We start from the raw sequence: 26,298 nt of genomic DNA, 5'->3' as shown, positions 1-26,298 counted from the left end.
TCGCGAGTAAGATGGGTCAAAGCCACCTTCTACGCATGCGTATTCTCTTTTATTGCATTAATTCAATTTAGTTCTTAGATACAATGTTGTTCCTGTTATTTAACTGTAAGGAAATTTCATTTCTGATAATGAGCCTTATAAGCAACAAAAACATTGAAAAACAGCTTACTTAACAATGGACTATTTTCTTCTGCCGTTCCAAGGCTCTTTAACTAATAAGATGAAATAATCACCACGTGTATTTGTTTACATGAGGTACTGAACGTTCCTTGAATAAACTTTAGGGAGACTGCTTTCCAGACAGACCAATAAAATGGGAAGATAATTAGACGGAAGTTAGGGAGACTGGGAAGAGACTGCTTCACTCAGACCAAGAAAATGGGAAGATAATTAGACGAAAATTAGGCAATCCCAGCTAGACCAATCCAATTCCTTCTGTGATGGCCTTCCATATCTTCCCAAATTACTTTTTTCTTAATTTTTTGGAGTTGTTTGCTTTACTAGATCTATTTAGAGTCCAAGTAACATCAAGAAAGTAACAATTTATTTTTCTGCCCGTTTACCTGTGCGCAGTAGATCGCCCCAAAAATGAGGCAATGGGCACCGGAGGGCGGGTGAAATGAAAAGCACCAGTAAAGGCTAGCTGCACTTTTATCATATACTTACAAGGAAAGAAACAGAGTAAATTTTAACTTTTTGTTTTATTTAGGAGTTTGATTTATATTTTATAAACTGGAGTAAATAAATATTAAGAACATATAACTGAGAGAGAGAAAAAAAGCATACTTATAGGTGAGCTGTTTTTGTACCTTTTAGTATTTTAACTTTGATTAATTTCGTTTTCTCATTATATCAGTTCCTTTCATATTCAAAATCAATATATTTCTTGTACGAATATTATAGCTGAGTATTGTTAACTGATATAAAACTCAAACGTCTCAATAATGGGGAAATAGGAGCTGTAGTCATGGTGGGAGGTGCAGTTGTTGGTTTGCATAGCTTTACCTGATACTTGTAATCTGGATGTAAATAGATAACAATATTTAGAATATTTTATTCTTGTATCGGCATTACCCACATTTAAAATAAATTTAGACACACACACACACACTCAAATAAAATAATGGGCAAAATTTCGTATAGTCAACACAAAAGTTGCGGATTGAAACACCACCAAATAAGGCAAGAAGTAATTATAGCTGATATGTTGATTACCGGAAACTAAAACGTAAAGTTTGTATTGCGGTGACGCAAATGCTACGGAATGAGGCACACAGAACATATATAAAATACATTGCAATATCATATCTAAGTATCGAAATAGTGAATGACACCCTCGGAATGAATACTGTTTACAAGAAGTCGAACCAAATCAATTAGAAGTTTAAATAATAAAGGTATGTAATGAAATAAAACACTATTAAACAAACTGGAAGGCATTCAATAGTAGTTTTCCTTCTAGATTCTGGTAATTGACATAGATATAATTACTTTCCGCAGTTTTTGTGTTGCGTTGCAATATGCAACTTTTGCCTTGGCTGATACGATATATTGCCCATTATTTCATTTTTGTATGTGCATCTCAAGTTATCCTGAACGTGAGTAAAGGTACAAGAAGCAAATATTGTAAATATCGTTTTCTATTTACATCCAGACTGCAAGTCAGGTAAAGTTATGTAAACCAACAACTTCTGCAGATTATACTTCCACCATGCCTACAGTACCCATTATTGGGTCGTCTGAGTTTTATGTCAATTAACAATACAAAGCTATAATATTCGTGCAAGTTATATATTGTTTTTGAATGTGAAAGGACCTAATATAATAAGTAAATGAAATTGATCAAAATTAAAACTCTAAAAGATAAAAAAAAAAAAAAAAACTCACCTTTTCCGACTCGACATTTTGTTAAATTTCCGCCAAATTCACTTCTTTTCATAAGCAGCTAATAAAGAAATGACAAGCTAAAATTGCAGGTCTAATGTTGCTAGATACCAAAGCCATCTACTCATAAAATAATTATTTTTAAGTAACAGAGTAGGTAAAAGAAAAAACAAGAAAGTAGACAGCCCCATTTTTGGGGCAATGGGAAGATATGTGTTAAAGTTTCTTAAGCCGTAGAAATGGTTAGTATACACGTACCTGTAATGATTGATACGATTCTTCCAGCGACTTCTTCTCGTTTTGAAGAGCATCTAACTGGAGTTTCAAAGAAACATTTTCTTTGCTTAATTCACATGCCATAAGCTCATGGCACTGCTTCTGACTTTCAGTAAGAGTTTGAGCAAGTCGATTTATTGTTTCAGTCTTTTCAACAAGAACAGTATCATGGTTCCTGGAGACTTCTTTCAATCGCTTCTCCAAACTGCTACACTCTTCTTCCTGCAAGAAAGAAGAAAAACTAATCTTTCTATTCAAAAATTTTATTTCAAGACTTCAATAAGGATGGCTTCCAAAACACGATAGTAAACTGTTCTCTCGATACATTTTATAGTAATTTCATGTAATTCCCTTAACTAATGAGATTCAGAATTTTTGAAATACAATATTACGAACTTTTTAATATTTTCTACTATCATCAGCTACATCATCAGTTATCCGCATAACAGAAAGATCTTCAAGGTGAATGTAATATGAGCTTTTGCGTGATCTTTTTCTACGAAATACACTCATAAATTCATACGTATCTAATATTCTATTTATGATGGTACTTCATTCTAAAGAGTTTAAATTTATTTTAATTTGTTTGATAGTTCAGAACTATTTTCTTGTAATCTTTTAGAATTATAGAAAAGTGACAGTTTTCTTCACACAGTATTCCTCAGATTGAGTGTTATGTATGATCAGTGTGTACTCTTGGATGAGTGGTATCCTCTCTCAATTTCTACATCAGTGTGCACTTGGATGGGAGGTATTCATCTGAATTTCTACAAAGTTCCTTAATCGAAAGAGTAACAAATTTATTATTATTATTACTGCGGAAATGCATGGTCTCTTTCGTCAATACATTAACTTTAATGAATACCTCCATGTCACTACAGATCACGAAGTATTCAGGCCAACAAGACGGCTTGTTGATTGTGTGGTTAGCCCATCAGGCTTCCTCGAATATGAAGACCAAACTAAGACCGCTACAGCATCACAAGCAATTTTCGAGGCCTCTAGAACAATAATACAACTAAGACGCACAGAGCAATACGCATCGAAATTGCTTTAATGTCGAATACTATGATCATGTTATGACGTACTTCGAAGAAATAGGAAGAAAGTTCCGAAGGATTGAAAATTAACTTTTTTCAAAAGATTTCATTTCGAAACACTGCTTAGATAACTATCACATCGAATTACGTAGATGATTTTTAATAAACATAAAGATCATAGTGTTGTTTTAACTATTATATATGTAAAACCGTTCCGGAGATATAACAAACACTGTAAAGTCTGTAACACTGCTTAAAATTATGTAATTGCGAGAACCTGTAACTACAACTGCCAAAAACTATTGTTGTAGTGTTATGGAAGCAAAGGAAAACAACAAGTTTAAACATTTCACACAAATACGTTACTTTAAGCAATATAATGATTTTTATCAATGTATTCCGTATTTCTGGAACAACATATCAAATTGGTATAAACGGCATTATGATCTTTATTTCTATTGAAAACCATCTACATTAAGCAGTTTTTCGAAATACAACCTTTTGGATACATAGTAATGGGAGACTTCAACAGCGTAGTAGGAGAAGGAGCTGCAAATAAGGTGGTGGAACCATTTGGACTAGGTAGAAGAAACGAACGAGGTCAAATGCTTATCGATATCTGTAGGCAACATGATCTGGTGGCGATGAACACGTGGTTTAAGAAAAGGAAAACCAAGCTGTACACGTGGAAAAGTCAAGGAGATAAGAAACGCTACCAAATCGATTACATTCTTATGAAGCAACGTTTCAGGAATAGTGTACGAGACGTAAAGACATTGCCAGGAGCAGACATTGATTCGGATCACAATATACTGGTGGCGGAAGTATAAACCTGGTTAAAGTCAATCAAGAAAAATGAGAGGAGAAATCGAAAATGGAACTTGGAGCGACTAAGAAATATCGACGATGATGTCAAAAAAGATTGAAGAAATATTCTATGCAATGGGAGATATGGTTGACAATATAGAGAATAGTTGGGGAAAAGTTAAAACAGATTCTACTTCACACTCTCCATAACAACATTGGTAGGATGGAAAGAGCACCGAGAAAATCATGGATAACTGAAGCAATGCTTAAGAAGATGAAGGAACGCAGAAAAAAAAAAAAACAACACACGGACATCAATGAATACAGAAGGCTCAATAATGAATTGAGAAGAGAAACGGACAAAGCCAAAGATGTACATGGAGCAGATATGTGAAGAAATAATGGAACTTCAACGGCAGGTATGATCTGATGTACCAGAAAGCACAAGAATTAGGAGGGAGAGCTAACAAAAGTATATGAACGTTCGGCATTGAAGATCAACAAGGTAATGTAACCACTGACCATCAAACAATCTTGAGAATTTGGGAGAAATACATAAAAGATCTGTATGATCAGAAGAACCGCCCCAAACATATTGCGATCAAAGCAGAGGAAGAGGTGGATGATGATGAAAAAGGACCTAGTATATTGAAAAGCGAAGTAGCACAAGCAATCAAAGACGTGCGAAGGAGAAAGGCAACTAGACACAACGACATACCAGTAGATATGCTCAAGGAATTAGGAGACAATGCAATGAAGGTACTGACTTCACTTATTAACAAGACTGAGTGGAGATGACCAAAGGATTTTCTTGATGTTACAATGATTGCATTGCCCAAGAAAAAGCAAGCAAAGAAGTGCAGCGATCACAGAACCATTAGCCTGATTTCCCACACTGGAAAGATCATTGCACGCATACTGAACAGGCGGCTGGAGAGCAAGATAGATGAGAGGTTAGAAGAAGATCAATTTAGATTCTGGAAAGGAAAAGGCACCAGAGATGCTATTGGAGTCATGAGAATTATATCAGAAAGAATTCTTGATGTAAAGAAAGAGCTGTGTTTGTGCTTCATCGACTGGCGAAAAGCTTTCGATCGAGTCAATTGGAGAGATCGAAGACTCATTCAGAACCTGTACATAGGACAACGAGTAAAGATGCACTTGAATGAAAGAGAAACCAATAATGTGGAGATTGGACGAGGAGTCAGACAAGGATGTAGTTTGTCGACCCAATTATTCAACATTTACAGTGAATGTTTAATGAAGGAAGCATTAATGGGAACTGGAGACTTCAAGATTGGAGGACAGATCATTAACAAAATCAGATATGCAGATGATACGGTTATAATAGCTAGAACCGAAGGAGGACTACAGGAGATGATTGACAAAATAGTTGACACTGAAAAACTGTATGGAATGGAAGTTAACATCGAAAAGTCGAGTAATGAGAATATCCCGTGGAAACACGCCCTTACGGATCAGAGTAGAACAAAGAGAACTTGAAGAGGTCGATAATTTTAAGTATCTGGGAAGTATTTTGACGAGAGACGCTTACTGCATCAAAGAGATCAGGTCAAGAATTGCCATAGCTAAAGAAGCATTCAACAAGAAAAGATTACTCTTAACTAGCAGGCTTAATATTGGACTTAAGAAGTTGGTCAAGTGCTATATATGGGGCATTGGACTGTATGGTTCAGAGACTTGGACATTACGGAAGTTAGAGAAGAAATATTTAGAGAGCTTCGAAATGTGGTATTGGAGGAAGATGGAGAAGATTCAATGGACAGAGAGAGCAACAAACGAAGATGTTTTAAAACAGATAGGAGAAATGAGGACACTTCTAGCCACCATCTTTCGTAGAAAGGCCAATTGGATTGGACACATCTTGAGAAGACATTGTCTTCTTCACACTGCCATAGAAGGAAAGATGGAAGGGAAGCGAGGAATAGGAAGAAGAAGAACACAGCTGATCGATGATTTGAAACATAGGAGAAAATATTGGAAGTTAAAAGAGGAAGCTGAATATCGACAAAAATGGAAGAAACATTTCCAGGCCCAAATCTAAAATTGAAAAAAAAATCCTCATTAATCCCCAGGTCCTGCCGAAAGGCAGAATACATAATAATAATAATAATAATAATAATAATAATAATAATAATAATAATATTTTGGAAAAATCGACTTTTCAATCAGTTGTAAGTTTTTCCCTATTTACTCGAAATACCTTATATCGTGACCATAGTATATTTTGAATTTGCATTGCCCCATACATCTTATTTGTGTTATTACTAGTGTACAGGTCTCCAACATTTGTTTGTGATACTGTACCGTCCTTAGTTTGTAATACTAAGTAATAATTGTGGTATTGTACATTTCGTTAAGTGTGTAGATTTGAAATTTATAATATTCACTATTTGAACTACTGCTATTTGAATAAATACAACTTTATGTTTGACTGACAACACTGTCAGTCAGGCAGTATTTCCGAGTATTTCAAACAATGTACACTTATTGATATTTGTATCGTGCGTACTTTCAGTGTTCGTCATCTATTAGTTAGAAAGTTACAAAAGCGTTTCAACATGAATGGTAAAAGTCGCATACTTTGCTGTTTTTGTGAAAATTTCAACTAAGAGAGAGTAATGGGAATACGTCGTAACTCACATGATTTGTATGACTATGTACGTATGATGTATGAACGATTACAATTTATTGGGATGCTCAGTGGATCCAACAGCACTAGGTAGCGAATTGTAAATAAGCAACCAAAAATGTACGTAGGTAAGCGTCACTATGCCTATTCGACGTAGAAAGCTTCAATCTAAACTCAAGATTATGTTCGAACAAGGTTTTTGTTCGAGCTACGGGAAGGCTTCTACTTCTTCCGCGAAATTAATGCACAAACAGAGCATATCACCACAACAGTGATGTATGTGTGAAAGCAACAGACAGAAGAAAACTGTACATAGATACGATAGACTAGTAGATCGTGAAATGTGACCACACTATGGAATGGCAGGCGCCCAGTGTTAGTTCGATGCCAAAGCACGTAACGAGTCTAGACTTGTTTGTGTCAACTCGCAGTACGTACGCACTTCCATCAGTTTTAACTGAACTTGAACAAACGCTTCAGATTACAACGGGCGTGTTCACATCGTTGCTGGTGTCCTACTAAGTAGAAAACGTTCGAATTTAGGAACACCTTGCTGGAAAATTTCCGCTTCATATTATTTCTTTAAACAACTCTGAACGCCATATTGCACCAGGACAATGTCCGACCACGTACACATGGTTATCAAAATAATAGAAACACCTTAAATATGTGCAACTTACCAGATTAATATGATGTTGCACTTCCTTTTGCCCTCAAAGGAGTTCTGATGCGACATGGAATGGAGTCATAGAGGTTTTGAATGGTAACAAGGGAATATTACATCATTCTGCGTGTAGTGCATTACTCGGTTTCATGAGAAAGGATAGAGGCGGAAATGTGGGCTGGATTCGTGTCACCAAAACGGACCACATATGTTCAACTTATGTTCACCAAACCACACAGCAACAGTTCCAGCTATGTGAATGAGCGTATTATCATTCTGGAATATGGCGTCATTGACCGGAAGCAACATCTGAACCGTATGATGCACACGGTACCCTTAAATGGCAATATAATCAAGGGGAGTGCCACAACTAGTAAGCGTCAGTACGAGATCCACTGGAAACCAGGATACTTCTGTCCATAGCATCCGTCATGTTTCATGGTTGGGCGGAGACATTGTGGATCATATACTTTTTTTTGGTATCCGCCACACGAAAACATGGTCCATGATTTGAAACCTGGCCGGTGAACGATGTCTCATCCTATAGCTCATACGTTTCCAGTCATCAGCGACCATGTAACATGTTCGCGGCACAATTTGCGTCGTGCTAAAGCGTGATGATGCCTTATCGGCGTTGTCGTCGTGCAACCCGATCCCGTATGTCCTTGTCATATAACTTGTGCCGGACTAAATTGTCAACACATGCTATGGGAGATGCTGCTTGAGTTCTCTCAATCACTTGAACCGCAGCCACAATACGATTCTGAGTAACAATCCACTTTATTGCTCGTCGGGACTTATCACCTCTTCGTCAATATGGGTTCACCGTGAGTTTTGCTCGACATCATCACCTTGAACACTGTTTCTAGCGAGACACCTACCACACTTGCCACTTCCATCACGTTCGCACCACATAACCAAGCAACAAGAACTTGCCCTCGTTGGAAATCAGAGGTCGCTCATTTTACACTATCATCGTCTGCTCAGTACACTACACACTGTCATTTTACTATTACTCAGGTAGTACGAGTTTGCCCTAACATATCACCACGTAACCGCTCGGCACTCTGGTCACCGCCTGACTGTTGCAAACCCGGATATCTGACAATGTTTCCAACTCCAGTGTTCCTATTATTTTAATAACCATTTGTATATTCCAGCATGTGTACATCTTTGAGGAACGACGGGCACACTGCTTCTCTGCCATACATGGTCACCTGACACATCTACCTTATATGGGATATGGTTGGTCCCATACATCCTGCTCGTCAGTCTCTCCAGCAGACAATGTCGGTATCTTGTTGAGTTGAATACAAGCAGCGTGGCAGGCAATTCTTTAAGAGAACATGCAAAGCCTATTTGATTCGATACAATTATGTATGGAGAGACTGATTGCAGCATGAGGAGGCTTCACGCCATACTGATTTATCAAGGTTAGAGGTGCTGAACAGTTCTGAAATTGTAATTATTTGTATAGTCCAGTAACGAATCAATGGTAAAAATCACCACTGATTCCACTTACATGTGAGCTTCTCGGCTGCAAGTTTTACAAATGTTGCAATTTTTAAAACAACAGTATATATAACATTTAATATTATACAGGGTGTTTCAAAACAATACCGACAACGTGTGGCAGGTGATTCCTGACACCAAGATAAGACAAAAAAGTATAGACCAACCTGGATGCGCAAATGCTTCCTTTCGAAGTTATAGGCTGCCGAAAACATGAAAAAATGAACTTTAAAGGTCCATAGCTCCAATACTATGGGACCTACCCTAGTTGGGTCAAGACTTTACTTAAGAACTAGTAGTGCCCTATCCAAATATCCAAGTTTCAGAATCCTGCGGTAGTTCTGCAACAGTTTTTACAGAGGTAATTGGTGAGTACTTCAAATTATATGCCCTTAGCCAAACTCCCTCTACAAAAATTGTTGCGTGAATGCCTAAGGATTCTGAAACAAGTATTTTTGAATAGTGCACATATTACTTCCTAAATGAATTCTTGACCCGACTACGGTAGGTCCCATAGTTTTGGAGCTGTGGACCTTTAAAGTTCATTTTTTCATGTTTTCGGCAGCCTATAACTCCGCATTTGTGCACCCAGGTTGGTCTATACTTTTTGTCTTATCTTGGTGTCAGGAATCACCTCACAAACGCTGTCGGTGTTGTTTTGAAACACCCTATATTTTATATATATATATCGGGTGTTTTAAAAATGGCGCCCACAGAGCACTATTCTACAGGCCAAAATAAAGCGAAAATGTTATGTGCTGGCTTGCCCTTCGGGGCCTCCTTCAGCCGCTATAGGAAATCAAAATTTCACAATGTAGCAACGTCGCAGATTAACTTGCAATAATTAGCATCACTCTACAAATACATTAAGCAGTTAAATCGATTGCTACACCAATAAGTGATGCTAGTATCAATTTATAGTTATTTAGAATGTTATGTGCTGGCTTGCCCTCCGGGGCCTCCTTCAGCCGCTATAGGAAATCAAAATTTCACAATGTAGCAACGTCGCAGATTAACTTGCAATAATTAGCATCACTCTACAAATACATTAAGCAGTTAAATCGATTGCTACACCAATAAGTGATGCTAGTATTAATTTATAGTTATTTAGCTGCCATCTGGAAAAAATCGATGGAACTATTTGATGGATTAATAGATCTAATCTATGGTTCTTTATTTGCGACGTTGCCACATAGTGCAATTTGTGTCTCGAGACAAGGACTCGAAAAGTATACAAATATATATATTTTTCTGGTTTATTATGACTTGTACCCGATATATATATATACCGTCAAATGGGGTGAATAGAAACATGGGGGTGAATAGAAACAAAACTCTCAGATTAGTTTTGGATTTATCTGGACGATAAATTAATCAAGAAAACTGAAATTTCTTAACATAGTCTAAAACGGATAAAGTGTTCAGGGCAGAGACAAAATGTTTTACTGAGCTGGAAACACTGAGGTAGACGGCAGTAGCATTAATGTGTTACTGAAATCTTACACGGTATTTTAGCGCCCCTCAAATTTTCTTGGTAAGTATGACATTTTCATATTTGTTGCATCTGAACATATGCCTATTTTGTAGTTTGTTGTTTCATTTACTGACGTTCATAGTAAAAGTTTTCCTTTTGCAAATTATTTTTAATCAAAATTTAACTTTACTGGGTTATTGCTATGATTTTTAATTAGTGGGGTGAATAGAAACACTTCTTGAGGAGTGGAAAATTCGTGAGAAGCGGAAAAATGGACAGGAATGAATCAACAATCTCTAACAATAAGAACAAATTTCCAAGTGTTCTGAAGAAAAAAAATGTGTGATAAACTGAAGGAGGAAAATATCAGGGCTGGATTTGAAAAGTGTGGAATTTTTCCCCTTTGTCGAGACCAAATACTGAGGATGCTGCCAAAAAGAGACAATAAACGAGAAGAAACAGAACAGCAAAAGGCATCTCAGACTGTAAACCGTTCCCTTATGGATCTTCTCAAGACCATGAGAGAAGATGTAAAAATTAAACAAGGGAAGAAGAGAGTACGAATAGATGTTTCTGGTAAGAGTTTTGGTTTGTTTTCTGAAACTGATGCATTTTCATCAAATCACAACGAAACTCAACCTACCATTGTATTGTTGGAAGAGGAGAAAGACAACACTCCAGAAGACAACATTCCAGACGATCAAGAACTAGATGATGGTTTTCTAAAGCTGGTGATTTTGCTGTGGTAAAGGTTTATGAGAAGCTAAAACTCGATGAGACTATTCACTACCCAAGTGCAAAAATGTGAACATGATGGATATGAGGGAGTGTTTTATAAGAGAGGCATAAACAATGAAATTTTCGGAAACTTCTGAAGAATCGTTCTTACTACATGAGGATATTGTTATGAAACTGTTGGGTTTTATTAGGAGTTCGTCAACACGCTTTAAGTATATGATAAGTTTCGGGCTCCTTCGTGGCTAAGCGGTTAGCGTACGCACCTCTGGTGTGGGAGACCCGGGTTCGATTCCCGGTGGAAGCTCATGTGGTTCTGATTCCACGTTAATCAGTAGGTCCACGTCTCATATAGCCTCGCTGCTGAACGGGACGTTAACCTCAAAATCAACTCAACTCATAATAAGTTTCCCTAGTGATTTCAGTGGTTTAAATCTTATTCAAATATCATCAAAACTGTATGGTCGTTTGTACCTATATTGTGCATTGTATTGTTTTATACGTTTGTAACTTAGGTAATACTAGTCTCATTGACTTATATCTTGCAGATAACAAATAAATAGTTCGTTTCAACAAATACGCTGTTTCTTTTTACCTTTCCAATAGTATAAAAGAAACAACAATGAAAATAAAGTCATTGTTTCTATTCACCCCATGGATAGAGGTGAATAGAAACATTAAGAAAAATCAAGGTGAAGAAAAGTGGAGTTGATAAATTAATGTGACGTTTACTGAACTTCATTAGCATATTAAGACCTTTTTGCTGGAATAATCTGATACGCGAAATCTTTAACATCACCAGACTTATATACTCATATAGTCAAAAATGTGTTTCTATTCACCCCATTTGACGGTATATATATACTGATGTCCAAGAAGATAGCATAATCCTAATCCACATGGACCAAATATACCTGACTGATCCTAGGCATCCAAAACGTGGACATCTGCATGAAAAAAGTGTGCAAGGGAAGAAGAAAACACACAACACACAGTCCCAACACCTTTATTTCACAAAACTCACCATAGTTGAAAATGACCCAATGTGTGTGGTGAGAAGACAAACGAATTTGTGGTGGATTAAGAGCATCAATAAGGCATGTAGTCACCCCGCGCGGCTACACAAGCTGCACAATGTCGTTTCATACTTCCGATCACTTGTTTGATGAGGTCTATCGGTATCCTTGGGCACTCCGCCCGAAGGGCAGTACACAGGTCCGGAATTGTAGTGGGGGCTGTCGGGCTGCAACCTGCCTTCCCAATGCATCCCAGACATGTTCTATGGGATTCATGTCTGGGGACCGTGCAGGCCACGGCATGCATCGAATGTCTTCCTCCTCCAAAAAAAAAAAAAAAAAAAAACTCATCCACCACACCTGCCCGATGACAACGTGCGTTGTCATCCATGAATATGAATGATGGTCCAACTGCACCCCGAAACAGTCTCACATACGGGTTCAGCACCTCATCACGGCACCTCTGGGCAGTCAAAGTCCCACCCTGAAAGACGTGTAGGTCAGTACAGCAATTCAGCATGATGCCAGTCCAAATCGTCACACCCCCACCACCAAATTGGTCCCTTTTAATGATGTTCAGCGGGTTGTAGCGCGCGTCTCCTGTTCTCTCCATATTAGTGTCTGTCGAGAATCGAGACTGCAAGCTGAATCGCGACTCATTCGAGAACAGAACGTGACCCCATGGTTCCATAGTACAGCGCATGTGTTCTTGGCTCTACCTCAGCAGGCTCTGCGCTGCACATGAGAGAGAGGGACACACACGACGGGGTGTCTTGTGTAAAGACCAACCTCATGCAGTCGCCGATACATGGTTGGTCTTGAAACACGTACTCCTGTCGCAGCTGCAAGCTCTGATGACACTTGCTGTGCTGACATCGACCGATTCCGACGTGCTCTTACCGATAGATACCGGTCCTGTCGAGGGGTTGTGACTCTTGGGTGACCCGGAATTGGTGCACGTGCAATGTTGTCGGTGGTTTGGAACCTGTGCCACAGTCGTGAGATCACACTTTGTGGTACATTCAGTGTTCTGGACACCTCCGTTTGTTTGCCCAGCTTCCTGCCGTCCGATTATCCTGCCTCGCAAGACAGGGTCTAATGTGGGTCCTCGTGGCATGTTGAAGCCTTCACGAAGCACTAACACTATTTTTTTTTATTATTAAGATAGGAATAGGAAACAATTAGGAACTAAGGTAGGCAGTTAAGAGACATGCAATGAATATAGCACTTAGGGAAATTATTGTTTTTTGTTTCTTGTTTTCTTTTTGTGTGTGTGTGTTGTGCGATGTGGTTGTTTTCCTTTTCCCTTTTCCTGAAATATAATGGATAATGAATAAAGAAAAGAAAAAAATGGCAATGATGATAACCCGTTCGGGTTTAATTTTTCAGATACCGGATCTGAAAGACGGGCCTGAGCAAAAAACACCACCTAACACTATTGCCAACACGTCTGCTTTGGACACGACTCAGCAATCGACTGTGGTGTGGTGTGGTGTGCTGTTATCATCTCTTCTTCGGGCATTTCTCTTCCCTCCCTCCAGCAGCCCTTGTATGACCTTCAGTATGCTTTCTTCTGTGTGGCAAGGTCAGTTCTGATCGCATTGTTCTATGACGGCTGTGTGCCGCTGTTCCCATTGTGCGTTCCCACGTTTTCCCATTTTTCGTAATTATGCTATCTGTTTGGATACCAGTATATATATATATATATATATATATATATATATATATATATATATATATATATATATATATATATATATATATATATATATATATATATATATATAATCCTCTTGGGACTTATGTCACAAATAACTCTACAAGAATTTCTTACAAATCTTAATAATATAAAGGAGAAACACAAATTTTGTAGATCTTAATAATGTTACTTGTAATTTGTCGTAATTTGATATATGTTACAAGTAACAGTATTAAGATCTATAAAATTTGTGTTTCTCCTTTATATTATTAAGACTTGTAAAAAACTCTTGTAGAGCTATCTGTGACATAAGTCCCAAGAGGATAAAAAATAAAGAAATAAACAGGGGAAATATTAAAGTCCTATGTGAATATAAATTAAGTCCTCAACTTCGTTGTTTCCCAGGTGAAAAAAAAAGGCACCTGTACATGCTATGTATTACAACACTGGATTCAACACTGGTGAGAAGTGTGATAATTTCTGAGCATAAGTCTTATCTCCCCCCAGAATATAAACCGCAAATTACCCCTTTCAATGTTGAAGATAGCTTTACGCCGATGACTGTAGCCATCACTGTGCATGACACATGTACCGTGCATGTACAGTACTCGCATACATTTATCTTACAACATATGTTTTGCTATGTTTCATTCCTGAAACATATAGCACACATGCTACATGTAAACTGCATGTGTTTCAGCTACAGACATGTACTGTTGCCATCACCAATACATTCATTGTACATGCAACATGTACTATGCATCTACAGTATTCGGATATATTTATCTTACAGCATATGTTTTCTTTCTTGTAACATAAACTGTACATTAAACAGATTACGTACATGTTTAGTGTTCTCTGATATGGACTGTACCATACTTGTTTTAGCAACTTGTACACTACATGTATGTTGTTCACATTTAACAGTGAAAAACATAGCATGTATATGCGCTGTACATACACTGTAATCAGTAATTTGTACAGCAACTGTACGTCCACTTTAATACAGGTACACACATGAGCATTTCGAGGTGGTGATTTGCTTGCTTTTTTTTTCAATAAACAGGTACATTACATGCAACACATAGAAAACAGACCACGAAAATCAAAAACATGCATTATGAAGGTGTTTTAGAGCCTGTACAGTGAATGTGCTTGAGAAATATTTTCATATGGGTTGTGTCTATAAAATTTCGATCTTCTGAAAAGTGAAATCTACACTGAATATAATTTGGTCAGTACATAGTCACGGCAAACTTCCTCAAAAGATGACCTCTTTTTTTGAAAGCAAGAGCTACTAAGTGGTTAGCGTGCTCGACTTTCATGCAAAAGATTTGGACTTGATTCCTGTTGAAAGAACATACGGTTCGAATCTTAACTAAAACTGTACGTTGATGTTTCATACAAGCCCAGAACTGGAAAGTACAATGAATTTAGGGTCCCCTACGTTGTGAAAAATGCAGAACCATTATTTATTTATCTGCATCCCGAGAGGTTCTGTACAAAAATTACCTATACAAGAAATATATCATTCATTTAAATAGAAAATTTCTATTAACTCACTAGTATACCGATAAAGCAATTTATACCTTGCGTTTGAGATTCAACTCCGTAGCAATAAGCTTCTCTTGTAATGCAAGTTTCTCTTTTTGGTGCTTCTCTTGAATAGATCGAATTTCGGCCTCATGCTCTCGTTGCATATTTTTTACAGTTGTGCCCTTTTGCAGCATTACAACTTGTTGTTTAAGATCTGTCTCCACTGATTTCGCTATACTAAGCTCCTGTTCAAGCTGTTTGGAACAGAAGAAGTAATATAAGAGAATTATAACACACATATACATAGAGATCAGAAGAAAAATGTAACAGAACAATAATACACACATATAGAAGTACAACTATGATGGAAACAAGCACTTCTTTCAAAACAAAGATACAACAATCCTTGACAGGGCAAATATTTTGGCAACTCTTACGAAGATTCTGTACCTGTACTTACACTCTATTAAGATACTTTTCTTTCTCACTCTCCTATTTAAAATATCTTGTTCTAAAGGTGAATTGTACGGATAACTCTTAGTATCTTTACTACAACTCCACTTTCTCATGGATATACGCATAAATAATAATAGTTCGCGTTTACGACCTTCACTGACTTCATTGAAGGCAGTATCAAACAACGAAATAATATCAAGGGAAAGATCACAAAGTAATTAGCTTTTGCTTTACGAATGGCTAGAATGGACCACCATCTACCAAGAAGAGGGAGGGGGAAGATAACTTGATTACACCAATAGACATTTTTCAGGAAACATAATAAATGCACTTTTTCGTCAAAATGTCTTGTTTTCAGGTGCTGTCTTTAGTTAATTACAAATGCAAGATCGTTACAGCAGTGTACAGTCCGCAGCAAAAAACCTGCAACATGAGCATGTAAGTTTATTGTGAAACTACGCCTAACAGTGCAGAGAATCAACATAACGCCTAAGTGGCACGAATCACGCCTGGAGAAATCTCGGCGTCCTCCCCTGCACACTTATTTTGGAGCAAAAGACTTCGTCGTTTCACAATAAACTTACCTGCTCATGTTGCAGGTTTTTGCTGCGGACTGTACAAGGCTGAAATGAGCAACCTTCATTTTTAATGAAATGCAAACTTTATATATTTTCAAGTAACCTACTCTTAACTATCATAATCTACCCTAACACACTACTGTTCCTTTTCTTAAAAAAAAAAAAAAAAAAAAAAAAAAAAAAAAAAAAAAAAAAAGATACTGTACAGTATATTAAAATTAAAATTCCGAAATTATTGTAATAAGTGAATATTTAAATTTTATATTTTGTAAATTCAAATAAATAATTTAAGATTAGCTAGAATACTAAATACTAACGTCTTAATTGAATGGATTAAGGCCGGGTTTTTTCCAAAATCTAATCCAGATTACTGAGAGCTTATTTTATTCTACCAGGCAGACACATGAAACTCCCGGACAAGGAAATATGAAAGTATTGTTTTAGTTTTCTTCCAAAGGTACATGTATTACAGTGCATTTCTCAAGTCTGTGTATATAATTCGTTAATATAAGTCTGTGTATATAATTCGTTAATATATCAACAATATTCCATAATTATCCAAACATCATCCATAATAAAGTACTTTAGTTATTCCATAACGTATTTCTTGATCTAACCTAAATTATAATTATTACGAACAAATTTTGAAAATTACCGTTGTACCTCTTGCAATCTAATTCATATGAATGTATAATGTCGGTTACTTCTGTAACATAAACTTCACCAGCATCTATTCTTCTTAAAAAGCTTAAACTGCAATAATGACATTATACGCTGAAGATTACAAGAGATACAGAGGTGAGTTTGAAACTTCGTTTATGTAGTATTTAACGTATAGCGTTCATAAGTAAATGATTTGTATGTTAAGCTTTCTATGGTGTTCGAGTTATTACAATAAACAACATATAGGACTTGATCTACTTTTCTCCTAAAGTATTTTCACTTAAAAAAAAAAAAAAAAAAAATCCAAAAAAGAGACGTTATTGTAACCAAGTTAGCTCTGGGTAGAAAGGTTAATGTGTCTACACAGAATATCATTCCAGAATTTCCCTGGTACAAGAAACAAACACTGAAAATATCAGTCAAGAGAGTCTTCATGGTATTTGATTCAATCCAACATTAATTGATTCTGTTACAATAAAAACAGCAAATTCTCTGACATATATTTCTTACGAACATGCGTTTACATAATTCCTTAGCAAATTTAAATATTTGTTGCTTCTTTTGAACACACTAGTTTCTTAATTAACAAAGGACCGTTTATTCTTCACTATACGAAGCTTTATTTATTTATTTAATTATTTTTTAATATAACACGAAAATGAATCATATCATATCTTGCATAGTGTTGAATTCACTAATAAATCGAAAGTTTCCAATGAATCTCGTACCCACCACTTGATTAATTTTGAAATATGAAGAAACGATTCTGAACCGATTCAGGATTTTCTGGTAAATTTTTCTTGTCGTTCAACAAGGAGATGTTTTGAGAGGAATATTTCATTTTCCAAACTCAGTACTTTAAAATTTTATAAATATATGTTGTAATTAGACGGGAAAAAAATCTATATTACACAAACAAACTTTGTTTTAACAGTATAGACTTTTAGTTTAAAAAAAAAAAAAAAACTTACATTTGTTTTGGTCTCTTCGAGCTTTGAATGAGATTCCTTTAGTTTTCTAAATTCTTTTTCCTGCTCACAAAGCCTTTCCTTTATATTCTCTGAAACACAGTAAAGACATGCTAAATCTTATTTCATCCTTTTAGTGTGAACTAACCTGCTACGTTCATGTTAAAATGTAAAACATACAAATAATAGTAAAAATAGACATCTACCTCATTTTGAAATTTTAGTCTAAACCAGGAAAATGTAACAAAAATTAATTGTTTAGAAATCAATTATTATTTATTACAGATTTTTACTTTCACTTCCAATGACCACTGACTTGGTTTAATAACAAGTTATTTAAAAATATCAACCTTATCTACACGGGTCGTTCAAGGCTGACCGGGACTTTTATTTCTTCAGAGGAAGCAGATAGCACAAGAAGCACCAAACTATGTCAGCTTTTCAAAGTATTCTCCGTGCGCGTCGAGGCACCGTTGCCATCATTGTGGCAGCTCCCTGATTCCTTTGGCGTAGAAAGAACTTGGTTGTTGTCGTAGCCACTGGAGGACATCGTTCCGCAGTGTTTCATCTGCCGTGAATTTCTTCCCTTCCAGATGGTCTTTAAAGGGTGCAAACAAATGATAATCACTGGGGGCTAAATCTGGACTGTATGGGGGATGGGGCAGAATTTCCCAGCTCATTTCGGCCAAAGTTGTTGTGACATTGGCCGTGTGATGGCGGGCATTGTCATGGAGAAGAATGACACTTCTAGATAACATTCCAGATCTTTTCTTGCGAATGGACTTTCGTACAGCACCACTTAACAATGTGGAGTAATACTGGGCATTAATTGTGCTCTCTTTGTCCAGAAAATCCACATGGATAACACCCTTGATGTCCCAGAAGACATTTGCCATGATCTTTCCAGCAGATGGCTGCGTTTTGCTTTTCTTGGGCGACGCGGAATCTTTATGCCGCCACTCCATGCTGCTTGTTTTGGTCTCTGGGATTGAATTATGCAACTATGTTTCATCACACGTGATGATGGATTGCAACAATTCATCTCCTTCGGCTCGAAACCGATTCAGAAGCTGTTCACAGACCGTCATGAGTGGCAACTTCTGATCAAATGTCAGCTGGCGGGGAACCCACTTCGCACAGATTCTGCGGAAGCGTAAGTGGTCGTGAATGATTGCTCAACACTCCCAACATTGATATTCACCTCAGCAGCAATATCCCGCACTGTTACTCGCCGGTTCTCAATAATCATTTGCTCAACACGTGCGATATTCACTGGTGTGACTGCAGTCGACCGAATGTGTCCATGTGCTTCATTTGTCACTAGCTCCCGTCCTTCGCGAAACTGTTCATATCATTCGTACACTCTTGTCCATGACATCGTTTGTTCACCATACTGTGCTTGCAATCTCCTGAAAATCTCAGCTGATTTAACTTTCTCCTTCACAAGAAATTTGATTACACACCGCTGCTCTACAGTCACAGACACACTGCTTGCCGCCATGTTCGCTGCAACTGCTGCGCATGTGCCAAATACGTCATGCCGGGCGCTGGTTACTCAAGAAGGAATACATTACGTCACCCTCAAGTTTCATTGTGATCCGGCTACTCATCGATTATTTACGTGCGAAAATCCCGGTCAACCTTGAACGACCCTTGTAAATCATCTATTACAGAAATTACTTCTCCAATATTTCGGCCTCATTCATCAGTTCTCTTCATGAAGCAGAATCAAGTTCTAAGTTTCGAAAAGTCGTAAGTTACTTGAGTTCAAAATCCCAAAAAATAATATTAATGAACAATTTCTATACATAGGTTGATATTATTACATTTTTCATCCTCAATTCGCTTAAACAAACACAAAATTTAATTTAATAGGTATTAAAATGTTCATAAACTAATTAAATATTAATAAATTTGAAAATACTTACTTTTGCTCCTCTACACTCTTACAGATCATTCGAAAAATGATAATGAACGTTAAATTTTCCTATCCTTACCTAAATACAGTTTCTTACCTTGTCTTGAAAATGCTGACAATTGTCAGCAAAAATTCGATGTTCAATGTTGTTGTTTGAACGAACTGGCGTTTGAAGAGCAAAAAGGAGTACCTTTAAGTTTATTAATAAGATTGCTCTTCAAACGCTTCACATTAATAATGAATATTAATTTATTTACTTATATTCATAATATCATTAACACCAATTGGTCAGAGAAAATTTTGTATCACACATAGGAATATCGAGCAAAGAAATCAAAGTGTGTTAAGGTGATATCAGTGATTAGCGACATGTAAGCAGATAAGGGATTTCAAAATTGTCTAAATATAAAGAAGGGAAAACTTTTTGATTTTCGTCAGCAGAATGGTAGTCGGTAACTTCTGCTGTTACTGAATCCACAGTAACTAGTTACATGAACAGCGAACGTCAGGTTACAGAAGGTTCCTCACAGACTTACATATATAATTCTGCTAATCTTCTCGCTGAATACGTACTTAATCTGATTATCTGAGATACATTCAATGGAATATTAGGTTATTGATTCACGAGCAGACACCACGTGTTCCACGCCCCTTCAAGCTCCTCGAGGTCTGCACTTGTGTGTGAAACGTTGTGGGAAGTGGCTGTGTGAGTGATTTGTGTGAAATGCAACGTCGTTGTGAGTTGACAGCATTCGAAAGGGACATGGTGGTGGGTACCAACGCATGGTATATCGATTTCGGATATGGTACAGGAATTCGGCCTCCCACGTTCAACAATGTCCAGAGTGTGCCAAGAATGAGTGGAATAAGGAACATTACACGCCACAATAGACAGCATGCCGGGAGTCTCGTTGCCCTCATTGAACGAGACCGGTGACATTTGGGACGAATGGTCAACAGAGACAAGAGATTAACAGTGCAACAAAACACGGCCCAATTCAACACTTGTCCCGCTAGAAGTGTCTCCCAGTAAATAATTCGTCGGAGCATGCATGCCTTTGGGTCGGAAGCCGACACTGCTAACCCCGTGTCATGGAAGACTCCGGTGTGCATTTACCACCACCATGGATGCACACTGCAACAATATCATAACGTCATGCAGTCCAATGAGTTACGGTATCAACTGTACCATGTCAATGAGAGGCACCGTGGGACGCAGACCACATAAAGCGATACATTCCGCATTCCAAGAGGGCATATTCCAGGGCGGTGGAGTATCAGTCATGTTTTCCTGGCATGGGTTGGATCCCTGGTTGTTGACTGATCTGTGGTATAGTCAGATGCTCGGAGACCATCTCCATCCATTTGTGGCCTTTCAACAACCTGACGACACTGTGGTCTTTCAAACAGGACAATGCGCCGCCATATTGCTCCAATGTTGTCCGTGAATTGTTAGAATGTAGAGGAGCAAAAGTGAGTATCTGTGCGTATTAGCATTACAGACGAGAATCAACGACTGAACTAACCAGCCCGGAGCCATGATATGAACCGCACTGAGCATATCTGCGATGGCGTTGAACTCTGGTTTCTGGTATTAATCCTCGACCTACGAACAGGCCGCAATAAGCTGCCGCTCTGCAGACTGCGTATTGTCAACTGCCTTCGGAACTGTACCAGGAACTTCATGAATCAGTTCCACGGCGTATTTTCGCTCCGAAGGACCAAAGGGGGCCCGACCAGATATTAGGTGGGTATTCCATGAGTATTGTTAAGTCAGTGTATTTTGTAACACTGTCTACTACGGCACAAGGAATAAATATTTTTTAACATTTGAAGTGGGGGGTCGGGGTTAGAACAAAGGAATAAAAAATAAATAAACAGAAAAGAGTAAAAACATAATCACAACACCTAAAAAAAGTATACTACAAGCTCTTTCGCTAAAACGCTTCATCAAATAGGGAGGGTAAGTAGGAAGACGAAAAGCTGAGAAATGTCCACATGAGTGCCATGTTGGAATGTCGTCACGTAATTGCGTTACAAGCCTGAAAATATACGGAGTTAAATGGAGAGAGATATAACCACTGCTGCGGTTTGGTCAGCAGGAGTGCAAGAAAGCAAAAATTGGAATAATATAGGAAAGAATTAGTAAAAAATGAAAATTGATGAACAAATAAATACATAAAGTCAGCACTCTATAACCGAAAATATCTCTTTAGCATTATTAACAATTCAGACACAAAAAAACTATTGTAAAATCCTCTATTCCCTACCTATTTACTACTAAAATTTACAAGTAGTTTGAATTGGATATTGTGTTCTATGAAAAGGTGTACATACTTCATGATGATAACGCTCTTGGAATCACTCTATCAGTATAATTATCGTTAGATATAATTGATAGATATCGAATGTTTCAGATAAAAAGTCCGACTCAAAAATCACAAATGGCTGGGTATGAAAAGATGAAACAAAAGGTGAGAGAAAATATTATACGAAGCGCTCTGCTTACTAACAGAGCTCCCTAGTATGAGTTTCAGGGCATGTTACCCGAAAATTTTAAATTGTAAGGCCTTGTACGAAAAAGTTTTCATGTGGAGCACCGTTTGCGAAACAGCCATCATTAAACTGAACTTTTGCAGTCAGATAGAACTTTCAGTTAAGAGTGGCCATTTCATAAACGGTGTCTTACACAAATGAACATTTTCCTACAAAATGTTTCCTTTTCCACGATCTTGTCTATGATGTATCATATCACAAAATTTTCCATTTCAGGTTTTCGAATGATCTCCCAGAGTCCCATCATAGAGGGTCCTGCTTTCCAAACAGAGCGCTCCATTTGATGCACCCCTTGATATTTTCCTATCTCATTTTTTGTTTCTCTCTAACCGTCTGTAATTTATAACCACTAGAAGTTTTATCTGATTGTTCAAGATCTTGCAATTGAATGACGGCCATTTTGTAAACTACGTGCCCTTCACGAAAAACTTTTTTCAGCAAGAGTTGTTTGTTTTTAAATGCATTGAACTGCATACCTACCACTTCAATTTTCGGACGACCCCAGTGCCGTATGATAGGTGGCCTTGTGGGGCACACAGATCTTCAATCAATATATTCTATGATATTTTCTGATCTTCTTTTCCTCCAACTATCTCTGATTTAAAAGCAGGACTTTTCATATAAACACCTGATTTATATATATAGTCAGAAGCATCGGTGCAGGATTTCTGTGTGTTAATCACGTTAATCAACAGTCACTGAGTTTATGTAAAATTCATTACGGTGTATAATAGGGTGTACAGTGTAAGTGTACATTAATTGGCAAAATATTTAAGAACTATAATTTTTAGTTCGAGATGACAGCGGTCGGCCGTTTTACACAAATTTTCAATTATAAGATTGCATTGATTCACATCACCTTTGTTTGAAGAGTTCTACTGTATTATTCTGCTAGTTCTCGTCAGTTACTTACGACGATCAATAATATAAATGCTGCAAACGAAACAACTCACGTGTAAAACCCTTCTGTATCTTTATACTTTACTCTTAACTATCGATGTTAACTATTTCCTACAATAAACATGTGAGGGAAAGCTGATAGTAAGGTACTAAAAGAAAACTTACCAAGTAAATTTTGTGCTTCATCACGGCTAATAAGAGCTCCTGTTTTCTCTGCTTTGATAACCGCTAGCTGGTGTTTTAATGAAGATATTTCTTTCTCAGCATTCTCTTTTGTTTTCTGTAATTCAGTATGGAGACGACCCACTTCTTGTCCGCGAATATCAGACAACATTTTGAAGTATTCTAAACTGTTATATTCTAGGAAAACCAGGGCGAAATAAAATCACATAAATATTTGCTTTGCTTTCATAAATAATGCAGGCACTTAAAAAGAAAAGGTTTTGCAGAAATAAATAGAACTAAACTACAATGAATATAAATAAAAAAAAAGAAAGAAAAAAGGAAATCTGCCATAACATATATTTAATGCAAATATAAAGTAACTTGAAAAAAGTAAAGATTTGTTTTACTTGTGTTACAATCCAATACTAAGATGTATAGAGGGCATCACAAGAACTGCATGATAAAAATAGATAAAACTCCTTACCAACAGTGGGAACCATTAAGACTCAAGTAATGCACTACAGTGCAGTGTTATTAATCCTCCGTTTCAGAGGCGGGTTACCCATACACATAGCTATCGTACATTACTCTACAAGATCCTGGATTCGTTTCCAGGTGAGAGAGAGTCGAATTTATTATACTGGTTCACAGACAATTCTAAATTGTCGGTCTCGACCTATATAGCCTCTCTGAAAATGAAATGAAATTTTGAGTTTTACGTCCCACGGTTATGCCGGTTAGGCTAAAGGAGACGGTGATAATGAGTAATGAATGAAATGGTGGAATGAAGAAAGTGGGAGGAAACGGGAGAACCCCGAGAAAACCCACGCACACGGTGTTTGTCCACCACAAAGTTCACTTGGCGGGAGCAGGGTTTGAACCCGAGACCCCTAGCACCAGAGGTGAACGCTCTACCACTGAGCCACCGCGGCCCCCCTATAGCCTCTCTGCTTACAAGGAGCATAAATGCCAACCAATTCAATCAAATCAACGTGGCTGGCGACTTAAGACTAAGACATTTTTCAAAAGGGGAAACATAAGTTCGATAAAGCGTTAACGAATAACAAAGTACATTGCGTGATAGTGATCTATCACCTTGGTTAAAAAACTACAGTTAGGTGCACATTCCTTGGGCTCGGCTCGCAAGACAGTAGCAATGCGGTTTGGAGTGGAAATAATGAAGCCTTGGTAACTGACTGAAGGCATGGAGCACCATACCTGCACATACAGCTCACTTAATTCCTGGAAATCCGCGAAGGGGGCACTGGGCTCGAATCGTCTTCAACGACAACCCAAAGATATTCAACTGGATTAACAGGGTGTCTACTGAGTTGCATTTTCAAAATTCCAGTATATTTCCAGAATATTCAGTATAACTATCAGCAAAATTCCAGTACCTAATACAATGATTTTTTTAAAGTCCTTTAGGAATAATCACACTCTTGATAATTTCAGGTTTGTAATTATTTTCCCAAGAAAAGAATATTTTATTTTTAATTAGCTTTAGGTAGCCTTCTTTAAAAAAAATCCATATTATTTTTTAACATTTTTAAAGGGACTCCCAACTCCCCTCGCAGTCCCTCACTCCACCCATTGCTTTAAATGTCTAATTACAAAATGTATACAACTCTTGCTTTGGAAACATTTACGGTCTCAGTCATGTTTCTACGACTATTAAAACAATTACAAAAAAAAAAGTATGGTTGACAAATTACCAGTTTTACATAAATGATGAAAATAGTTTTATAAATTTATAGCTTTATATATATATATATATATATAACTGTTTATTTTTAATTCACAATGATATAATACACACAAAATATACTTGAATAGTGCTATCTAATATCACAGCTTCTAAGTGACAATGCATTTTCGGCTACGTAGATCACTTCGTTAACACTTACATCCAATAAACACAGCCAAAGAAAGAGTATCACTAACACACACTGTGCAAGTAAATAGTTCTTCAGTAGATTCTGTACCAGGTTCATTGTAAGTAATAAGTCATAAGGCAGACATATACATATATGAAATCAACCACCTTATATGCAACACAGAAAAAACTTTAATACATTAGCCTGTATACAGTGTTTTATATGCTTTATAAAATATATAACACAAAATTTTATGTACTATGCTATATAGTTTACAGTATACATTTTATAACAAATTTGTGAATTATTAATTCACAATGATTATATCTTACACTCAAAAGGTAGACGCATTTAAGACTATCTTTTTCAGTTTTTTTACCACACCTCATTCTCCAGTTCTTCTGTTTCTTCCTTAGCACTCTGCATAATAGGTTTCTTCAATTCTAATTGTTTTATTTCTTCTGCTGCTAACTTTCTTTTGGATTTTATCTACTTTTTCTTGTACTTTTCTACAGCATCATTATTCAATGTTGATGCATTTTTGGACGCATGGATCATCATCTTCGAAACATTAATAGCTAATACCCCACCAACTGTAGAAACTGCATCACACCATACGCTGTGCAATCAAGCTATATTCATGATATAGCAAGATTCTCTACTAGGCATTCTTTGTTTATGGAAAAACCTCTTTCAATAGCAGCGTTGGCGTGAAACAAAACCAGTACTTTTTTGTGTGAAGTGGATCAGTTCTCTGGAAACATTGTGTTGAAAATAGGCGGTTCTTAGAATGGTCCAATCGATCAGTTTTGGGATCAAAGTTGTTGAGATACTTCGTTACTTCTTCCTTTGGTGAGAGATCTAAGTAGTCTCGTTTTACAGTGCGAGCTTCCATACTAGATAATTGATTTACCTCAACAA

At 37.1% G+C, this 26,298-nt stretch overlaps 1 protein-coding gene across 2 annotated transcripts in view; it reads right to left on the bottom strand.

The window, feature by feature from the left end:
• Positions 1 to 26,298, bottom strand: part of LOC145678525 (uncharacterized) — a 102,707-nt gene that overhangs the window by 43,625 nt on the left and 32,784 nt on the right. For both annotated transcript variants that reach the window (XM_081748771.1, XM_081748772.1), the window contains exons 5-8: positions 23,501 to 23,695; positions 17,965 to 18,053; positions 15,350 to 15,550; positions 2,143 to 2,382 (exon numbers count right to left, since the gene is read on the bottom strand). In XM_081748771.1, coding sequence (XP_081604897.1) covers positions 2,143 to 2,382; positions 15,350 to 15,550; positions 17,965 to 18,053; positions 23,501 to 23,695 — 725 coding nt within the window. The remainder of the gene's footprint in view (positions 1 to 2,142; positions 2,383 to 15,349; positions 15,551 to 17,964; positions 18,054 to 23,500; positions 23,696 to 26,298) is intronic.

This window comes from Thermobia domestica, chromosome 2, assembly GCF_964235325.1.
Source record: "Thermobia domestica chromosome 2, izTheDome1.hap1.1, whole genome shotgun sequence".
NCBI classification, from domain to species: Eukaryota; Metazoa; Arthropoda; class Insecta; order Zygentoma; family Lepismatidae; genus Thermobia; species Thermobia domestica.
The sequence above is the reverse complement of the archived record's forward strand: the minus strand, read 5'-3'. Positions and strand labels throughout refer to the sequence as shown.